Source organism: Opisthorchis viverrini (assembly GCF_000715545.1).
Source record: "Opisthorchis viverrini unplaced genomic scaffold opera_v5_313, whole genome shotgun sequence".
Classification (NCBI taxonomy): domain Eukaryota; kingdom Metazoa; phylum Platyhelminthes; class Trematoda; order Opisthorchiida; family Opisthorchiidae; genus Opisthorchis; species Opisthorchis viverrini.
The window spans coordinates 385,465-395,189 of record NW_008751969.1 but is presented as its reverse complement, the minus strand read 5'-3'; the positions used below and the strand labels follow the sequence as shown (position 1 = coordinate 395,189).

General features: G+C 46.2%; 2 protein-coding genes across 2 annotated transcripts in view; one reads left to right on the top strand and one right to left on the bottom strand.

The window, feature by feature from the left end:
• The window catches only part of T265_14980 (hypothetical protein), a gene marked incomplete at both ends in the record, with an annotated part of 37,231 nt that overhangs the window by 6,047 nt on the left and 21,459 nt on the right, over positions 1-9,725 (top strand). The window contains 3 exons of the mRNA XM_009176063.1: positions 1,961-2,031; positions 5,973-6,143; positions 8,652-8,804. Of these exons, the coding sequence (XP_009174327.1) occupies positions 1,961-2,031; positions 5,973-6,143; positions 8,652-8,804 (395 nt within the window). The remainder of the gene's footprint in view (positions 1-1,960; positions 2,032-5,972; positions 6,144-8,651; positions 8,805-9,725) is intronic.
• Positions 2,440-7,017, bottom strand: T265_09862 (hypothetical protein; the record flags this gene model as incomplete). The annotated part of the gene is made up of 3 exons (XM_009176064.1): positions 2,440-2,557; positions 2,645-2,766; positions 6,985-7,017. 3 exons carry the CDS (start codon positions 7,015-7,017, stop codon positions 2,440-2,442), a joined length of 273 nt encoding a protein of 90 aa, XP_009174328.1.

Below are 9,725 nucleotides of genomic sequence, written 5' to 3'. Positions count from 1 at the left end.
CCAGGATGGGGACCGCGTGATCCTCACTTTGCCTGGTTGGAGACACTACAAGATATGGCTGCCAACCGATGTCAGTGGCGTTCTTGTTGTCAGTTTCTGTCCAGATTGCCTGAATGAATGTCTGGAGGTGTAGGCACCTCGGAATGATTGTGTTAAGCTAGCACTAAGTCCCTCCCCCATCCACCTTTATTCTTTTCTTTACAATAAGGCTTTCAAATAAGTCATGGTTGTACGGCAGTGAAGCATTGGTGTTGAGCACTGATGTCATGCTGTCGTTGATGATTGATGATGCGAGTTTGCTTGTTCCAGTCGGTTTGTGCATGATTTCGAGTCAAAGGCCCGAAAATGTTACAAATCCTCCGCGCACACTGGTGAGATCTCCTATCCGCGATCTTTGAAGCCGGTTAGGCTGCCCAAACATTTCCCCACTGCCTTGTAGGCCACAGTTTTAAGTCAAAGGCTATGTTACTGTCCGATTAAACGAAGTGCAGGTCGATGTTGGAAGCAGTGTCTATCGTGTCGGCATATCCCCCGACATCGACGTCTGTCACAAATACTTCATTCAGCATGAGGGACCGATAGCCTTATCCTGGCGGAAGACTACGCCCGAAAGAAGCATGTCTGTGTTGTAGATAGCGGACAGCGACTTCTTCGGTTGTGCTTTGAGCGTCGTATGTTCTTGGTTAGCCTCTCGACTTCCCCTGTCTAGGCTTGGGCAACCTGGCAGTATCCCAGCCCTCTTGCAACCTTCGGGTGGTATATCAGTTAGGCACCGAAAGGGTGCTACAGCTGAACGGGGGTTTAGCACAGGTGCTTATGCCACCAACAAGCAAATCGTAGCCGTTAGTTACGGATGGAGAGCTCCAGTTAAAGGTTGCCGTTCCTTCTGTGTGGTGCACATATTGGCTGCGATGCTGTCACTGTGCGAGAGGGATCATGAGTTCGCTTTCCACAAAGATTACGCACAATGAAGCAGGGTGATTCAACGAGTCTTATTAGCTCAGCGACATTAATGTACTATTGTTACAAAGCTAATAAAGTCGCACAATCACCTTGGTAACCCAGGCTACTTACTCTTTGAACGGAAGCAAGATAGAAGCTATGTTGTCAGCCTTTACAACTGCTTTTTTTCAAACCATCCTATTCGATCAAATCTACACCGGATACCGTCGATGTTAGCGGATCTTATTGCTACCTGAAAAACAATTCCCGCAGGTTGCGCCCACGATGCCACACAGACGCTTCAAACGCCGGACAATCGCGAGCCTGAAGGATTGCGGAACGCTGAGGATGAGGAGGGCATTCGCTGCGGGGTTCATCCACTCCCGGTGTCAGTTGATCCGTTCTCCTGGCCAAAAGTAGACAGGTTTCAGCTAAACAGTTTTTGGGCTTATTGGAACGGGCATTCATTTACACAATCGAATGGTGGGCACTACACTGCAAAGAACTGTTGAGCTGGCTTTCTTCAATACAACTTCTGGAGCAACCCAACGAGCCTGAATCGGCACCAAACGTCCAGGGTGATAACTTCATGCGTAAACCATCGAGCCCGCTTAGCCTGATAGCCGTGGAATCCTCAGTGCTCTGTGGCGTTATTATGCTCTTTATATAGCCCATCCATGTCCCCATTAATTGTGCTGGCGAACGTCATATCTTTGTGACTCTGGCCCATTTGCATGCTCACTTGATAATCATCACTGAGAGCCAGGTGTAATTACTTCTCTTGCGGGCGATGGAAATATGTCCTCTCATTGGTCCTCTCCGGTGCTCGTGCTTCTTGAATTTCTCACTTGCATTGGTTTTGGGAGTAAATAAAAAGTGATGATTTTATGCAGCCATTTCACTCGTCGATGCAAACCTAATATGGGTTTGTATACGTTATGTAGTGTCAGTGTGCAGTATATCATCGTTGCTCCGAAGTCGGCTTTGACCGGGTTTACTATCTCCCTTTATTCTACAGCTCCATGTGGAACGCCAACGAAGCGTTTTTCGAACTGGTCCCGGCCGTGTTGTGTTATTTGCGATCGCTGTGTAAGTTATTCTCGACCTTATTCACGTGCTCGTCCGCTCATTTACCCATGGATACTGTAGCAGTTCACACTTCAGCCGTGGCCGTTTTCATTGTTTTTTTCACTCCACATCTCAGCCATTTTTCCGGTTTGTCGTATTATGTTTCAGCACTTTATCACGCTATTTACACCTAGAGAGAAAGTGGCTCTTTAGCTGAACAGCTAGACAAAAGATATATTGGCAACAAAGTATGGGAATGGCCACGAGATAGCCGGGTATCGTTGATGTAATCCACCCTTCGCGATGACCATCATATGGCCCCTTGAGAGTACATTTTGGTGGACGCGAACAGGGATTGTATTCAGCCATCTCCACCTAGTGCTGGTGTTTTTTTTTAGACATTTTGGATTTCTCGCTTCATCTTCATGTTCATTCGTTTCTCACCATAGGAAAGCTATACTGCTCAGCTGTAACACCCTTTCGGTGCCTAGCTGCCATGCCACCCAAAGGAAACACGAGAGCTGGGATACTGCCAGGTTGCCCAAGCCTAGACAGGGGAAGTGAAGAGGCAGACGTTGGGTTTGAACCGCGAACCTTCCGGTCGATAAATTCGCGCTCTAACCACTTGAGTCACCTCGCCTCCTCAAAGACACCTTGCTCTGGCTGGTGGTTTAGGAACTGCGTTGAAACTAGATGGCATGATCTCAGAAGAATAAGCCGTGAATCAGATGATTTGTGATTCGTTCCGCATCCTTTCTTTTAATGAAGGGATGTATTTGAAGCTTTTCACACATTTGTTTACAAACTGTGCAATTAGTGCATAAGTTCGATCGAAACCTGAGGAGCCTATAGGCTTGCCACAAGTCATGTGACTCGGCTGATGCGCACAACTTTTTACGCCGGCAGGCATGTTCGCAAAGCCTTGCTGTGGACTGCATGAGTTAACTTTGCATGAATGAACGTTTCCATTTTGAGGTAAATTTAACAGAATAGGGGCTACAAAACAGGTGTTCACAATGTCCACCATCGGGCATTTTTCATTTCAGGTCACCCTGATTGTGTTTTAGAAATTGTCTTGATGAAACTATTGAGTTGACTCTACAATTGTCTTTGTTTATCAGTAGAAATCTGGAGATCACTCGCTGTACAACCAAGTGACCCTGGGCGGTGCACAACCCTCTCTGGTTTCCCGCCAGAGGATGGACATTCTTCGGGACACATGGATTTTACTATCGGGTCCGTGGGTTAGCAAGCAGTCCACTGTATCCTACTCTATCTAAAGACACTTATCACAATAGTCGTGTCAGTGTGTCCGTGTCTGGTTTCCTTCTATCTAGGGTTTAGAAGTGACAGCTGTGATGTACGATGCAAGCCAAATGGATCGCCTCGCCTATTTTTAATGTAACATCACACGAGCAGCCGTTTATTTTTCTTTTAAAGCCGTTGAGTGTTGGTGCCTCGGAACCTCAGGAGATCAAAAGGTTTCTTATTGGTACAGCTGCGCCATTCTGTTTTGACTGGCGAGTCATCCTCTCCTGACTACCTTTGAACTTCAGGTTCCGAAGTTAAACGGATTTTTTCTCTTTTTGTTGGCCGGTCGTATAGGTCCGTCAATAAGCGTCAGTTGAAGGCCTAACACTGCAGGCCATACTTCTTTCAGTTATTCGGATGGGATGAAGTCCCGTAGTCCATTAAAACATTCCGGCATTTTATTACAGGACTCGGTAAAATCCCTGGAAGGGTGGGCAGGAATATCAAATTTCCTGTGCGAATTTAAGGACAATGACCCGAAAGATGGGACTTTTTAGGCTTTAAAACAAAGGTATGACGCCCTTTCGAACACCTAACTTGATAACGGGTTGTTTTTTGCAAGATACTTTGGGATTACTGTCATGCTCCCCTTGGAACTGCATTAAGTGTGAGGATACCGTTTCAGAAAAGTTTAACAGGCGATTGCTGTTTACTAAACCTTTCTAAAGCGGCCACATCTCTCTCCGTCTCAAAGGTTTCTCAAGTGCTTTCACAAGTGCTTTCACGATGAAGGTATACGACACGCCTGCCCACCCATCTCAGAATGACTAATATCCCATTACTGGTCGATATTTTACTTGTGAGCTTATGCAAGCCTTTCGTGGTTTGTCACTCCATATCCGCGAGATGGGTTGCGTGAATAATCGAACTGCTTCCCATGTTTATTCTACATCATTCGCGGCTTGAAGAAGGATATTGACTCGATTCGCAATTTTCTGACCCCATTCCATAGTTTTCCCAACAGGAACTGAAATTTCAACCCCTTCCGAGCTTGGTTGTTTGCAGTTCCCTGGCATCTTCGCTCTATACTCCCAATCCTTCATCGCATGATGTAGTTAATTCGAGTCCCCGGTATTTCGCCTCTAGTCATGTTTGCTACTCACAACGACAATTGTGCCTCTGGATTTTTTTCCACCCCGCTGATAAGTAGTCCTTGGCGAGATGAGTATCCTGGGCACTTCGACACACAATCCCAAATAGTTCTATGACGTGGATCAGGCGGGTTGTGAAGCAGAGTGTCATCTTGTGCGCTCCCAAATTCTCCCCGCTGTAGGATACCGTTCAGGTTATGACGTCCTCTCTTAGCTCATATTAAGAACAGGGCTACCTGTCTAACTGCCATTCCTTCCTCGATCAATGATATTCATCTCTCGTCTCTCGCTCCATCAAGATATAGCATCCCCATCCTTGTTCTGTCGCTACCAATACGGATAGTTCCGTCATGAAACAACGCTCGTCGTCCACATCTCTCGAATGTCAAGCTATACTGCTTGCTTTCCTTCTTCTAAATAGCCCCATCAAGTCACTCTTACTCGTTCTCGAACCGATCATCTCATCATTTCACCCTACCACCCGACCTTGGAATTCTCTTACACCCATTGTACACTACCGCTATAGATTTTTGGAGACTGATTTTAAGATGCATCTCAGCAAACTATTTTAGGCGCGTCATGTTTTATGTTGGGATTTTATTAACCCCTTATACCGAGGTCCTCTGATTGCGAGTGTTCCTATCATCTATAGTTAACGTTTGCATGTGGTAAAAATAATAGCCTAAAATCATGATGATATGCATCAACGAGACAATGGCTAGTACCGACGTCAGGTCGATGGTTCCAAGTGTTTTGCAGCAAACGTCACAACCTGAGGACCCTCGTAATCATCAGTTTGGTTCCCCAAGCTGAGTCTCCGAAGACAGCTCCCCACGTTAAGCTTGGGGCTGCTCGGGACACTTGTTTACACAATGCCAACCGAGGAGAACTGCAATCAACTCCCATTACGTTGTATTTTCCACAAACCGTTGTATGCGCACATCATTCTTCCAATCATCTCCATTCTTCCAATCTTCATCTCCTCAAAAAGTATCACAGTGGTCGATTTCTGTGCCAGCTTACGGTAACCAAGCGTCATTCTTCTACACAAGAGGGATATCACAGTTATCTGAAATAGTTGCGAGAACACTTATACCTCCGACCGCTCACCCGGTGAATGTATCTTCAATGGTGAAAAACGACTGTGACAATACTCTTGACTTGTCGAGGTAACCATAGCAACCTGCACTCTTTTAGAGCTAACCGACCGATCGGAAAGCCGGAAGCTGTGGTGATTTCCCTGATTAGCCAACTTATGACGTAGAATACCGACATAGACAGTGCTTTTAATGGAGTTGGAACAATAAGAATTGACGGAAATGTCGACATAAACTATGGTCCCGGCTCACATAAGGTGCTCAGGTTAGCTCCGCCTCATGCCTTGCACTGCACCTAACTAAACACATCCCCAGAAAGCAGTTATGGAGGTTTCTTCTCACATCCACTAACTCATCTGGCAAGAGCATAGCCAGAACGAGTGGACAAACGCCACACGTTACCTCTGTCTATCAATGACTTCGTCTTTTCATTTGATATGTCATCTCTTCCTTTGTCTCATAGGAATTCCTTGAATGTCGCAGCCAAAGCAATCGCCTGGTGGTACACGGGCTCAAAGAGTATATTCTCTGAAGTAATGCATTCGATTGCCGACACATTCAACCAGGCAGGTCTTTTTCAATACTATCGATTGTCTAACCATCAAATGTATGAATACGGCCCTGCTAACCTTCAGTAATTTAATCGATCCCGCCTCACATTGGACTTAATGAGTATCTCCTATGTTTTTTCGTTTTCTTTATATGCTAGCACTGGGCAAGTGAGTCCACATCACAAAACCCACAGTCATGAGATTTGTGATATTTTGGCAATGGCGAGATCGCTGATACCTCTTCCAAACAGGTACTGTTTTTAAGCTGCCATTGCCTCTTTGGGAGGATGCCCATTCAACATCCGCAGTCTGCTGCCAGATTGATCCCCACGGGTTGGGGCTTGGAATAAATGTGCTGATTGATCTGTTCCTCAAGATCATTACCACTTTAGTAATCTTACACCGAGCACCGCTGCCTTAGGGTCACTAACACGACAGGCCACATCGGTTGTCTAGTGGTAACATCAGCCAGGCCGTTTTATTCGCTACGTACAGCTCGGCGAAAACAACCGACCTGTGAAGTCTCCCATGTTTCTCCATGACCAACTCTTACCTCAACAACAACAACTCTTACCACAACAACACTTACCTCCTTCCTGGTAATCACTTGTCTTTAGATCCCAGCTATACTGCACGCCAGCGTGCACGCCTCCCGGTTTGCCTTTCGAGTGTCGTTCTTCTGTTTCATTGTGGGAAGTTTTATTCAAATCGGGCGTACTCTTGCAAATTATCTATTGAGATCTGCTGCATCGCAGGTTCGAATAATAGATCCAAATTGTTTATCTCACGGCACCCTCTCTATCTAAAGCCTATCGACCACAAACTTCGGGTACTCATGCGACTGCTGCAGCAGGTTGTGATGGGTTGGTACCGGTTCGGGAGCTGAAACCTCATTAGTCGACTGGATAACTACAAACAACGGACTTTGTGTCGCCCATCCCCGGTAAAAGCTCGCATTGGTCGAACTACTGAAAGCTGTTTGTTTCTCGTGTCCGTTCGTGCACCAACTAATTAGGTCTGATTCATCAGAGCCCACCTTTTGTCGAGAATTAAATGCACTGACGGAACTTCTTGATGGCGACTGGACGCAATGTGCAGTGACAGTGTTGAGTGTTTCTTGCAACTCTGTACTGATCGCTAGTTGTTTCCCGGAATCCTTGGGTTTAAATGTAGTGGACGAAGTCATCGTATCTGTGTAATCCACTTGGGGCGAGATGGCCCAAGTGGTTAGAGCGCGAATTTACTGACCGGAAGGTTCGTGGTTCGAATCCGACCTCCGCCACCCGACTTTCTCTGTCTAGGTTTGGGCAACCTGGCAGTATCCTAGCCCTCGTGCTTCCTTCGGGTGGCGTGGCAGTTAGGCACCGGAAGGGTGATGCAGCTGAACGCTTTCTGTAATCCACTTACCACTGAGAAGCCTTGTAGTCAGCTGAACCAGTCTGCGCCAGGTGCTGATGCCACATTTCCGATCATTTTGGATTACCTAAGTTGATTCAGATCAGGTTTTAGTACGCCGCAGATGTTTATTGCATTTTTCCTGTTGTCCCTCATTTCGCAGTAGGAAAGCCTTGGAAATCGAATCATGAGCTTACAGTGCAGTGTTTTACGAGCGACCTTCTCTTAGGGTATTGATCGCAACTTGAATGGTGTGTCCTTTCCAAAGTCTTACACGGATCTTAGGATAGTTGCTTTCATCTCCTCATGCTAGTGACTCTATCCCTTCGGGTACAGAGTACCATTCATTTAGGCGATCGATTGGACGATTGCTCTGTGTGTGGTCAGAGAGGAGTGGTGGAATCAGAAATTTCAGGAAATGGTGGAGGTCAGTAAGTTTGAGAGTACGTGAAAGCTGTTCCAAAACTGAACGAAAGTGCTTCCCGTAAGTGGGTTAATCGTGAAACCACGGGGTAGTGGTTGTTAGTGTTTCGAGCACCCTTCCCGGATCTAACGACTCAATAAGCCGACTGATGGCTGTGGATGGCTGGCCTGACCCCCGGGCACAGAGAGCAAGGCATACCTGTCCGACTCCTAAGGCGGCCGCGCACAGTAGATGCCTTTTGAGTAGCACCGGATTCTTTGGTTTCAAGCCATTTCGACCGTATTGAATAATGCGTCGATGAGCACGGTCAACCGCTGGGCGATTGGAGTGTGCGGTATCTAGGACCAACCTCTTCTAAACCTTTCTGAGGGGAGGTGGCATCGCTTCTACCATAGATATGGAAATGCTGGCCGCCTGTAGGAAACGCATTACTGCCTTAACACCCACATCGCAGCAGACCGTTTCGTAATACAATTTCTCGCAGTATGGGGCTCGCCGCTCTTCGTCGGGTACGGGTGAACCTTGGGGAACTGATTTCCAGCCAGTGTAGGCCGCAGGATCATTCCAGCACTGAAGTCCGACCCTCACGACAATGTGACGCTTTTCGTCGAACCAGATGTGTTTATCTTCGTGTTACTAAAAGGGATATGCATCACATTCCGGACCGTTTTCCCTAACGACTCTCGAAGACCGTGCCGTTAGTCTTTCCTTCCACACCTTACTGGGGCTTTCTTCCCTCATGCTTCCATCGCATTTGAGCATCTGTGAGTAGTACTGCTGGATTGTTGCCAGTGATGGTAATGCCATTTGTCATACCCTATTATTTGGCAATATATTGCTTCCCGTTTCTCTTTTTGTGCACCAAACAGATTCTGGTCGCCTACGGCCTCCATTCTTCTTTTCAAAAGCCGGATGAGATGCATCCGTAAGTTTTCTCACTTATTTGTTAGGCTATTTGTCTGTGAGAATGTGCGCCAACTTGTGGTGGACGCCCTGGTACTCGGTTTTTGTGCACGTGTGTATAGTGTTTTCATTTTAGAGAGAAAATCACACACGAGAGAATGACTTCCCGTTTTTGCTCTGGTTAATCCATATTAGGGAGAACTAAGAGAGCGGGATGGTTCAAGTGGTAGGAGCGCGAAGGTAAGACCGGGAGGTTCGTGGTTCGAACCCAACCGCCGCCTCTCGACTTCCCCTGTCTAGGCTTGGGCAACCTGGCAGTATCCCAGCCCTCGTGCTTCCCTCGGATGGCGTGGCAGCTAGGCACCGGAAGGGTGTTACAGCTGAACGATTAAAATTACCAGAGAGAACCAAAAACAGTCCGTGAAACAATATCTACCATGAGTTGTTCCAGTCACCCAAATTGACCGAACGCTGTCAATACGGTTTGGGCATGCGGTCGAAATTTCTTCTTTAACTGAACAAGTAGACCTGACAATAAATTAAATCAGTTTGCTAATTGATCTCTAAATGTCGGATTTGTCAGTCGACTAAATCTAGCCGATCGATATAAGATGCGGACCGCACATGAATAATTTTGGTGAATGCTATTGGCTCAGTCTGCCACCCTCATTTCTCGAAAATCGTTTGATGCCTCTTAATTTTGTTGGTTTGGATTATCTTTTCCATTTTCACATAAAAGTGACACCAATATTTTCAGTCTAATCTCTCTCGAGAGTCACACTGATAATGCCACCAGGTTTTCAGACTGTTGTCTTCGAAATATACACCTTTTAAACATATTCTCTTTTCATGGGCTCCAGGTGTTCTCTTAACTGATACCCATATTTCTGAAGATTATATATATATATATATATATATATATATATATATATATATACTATCA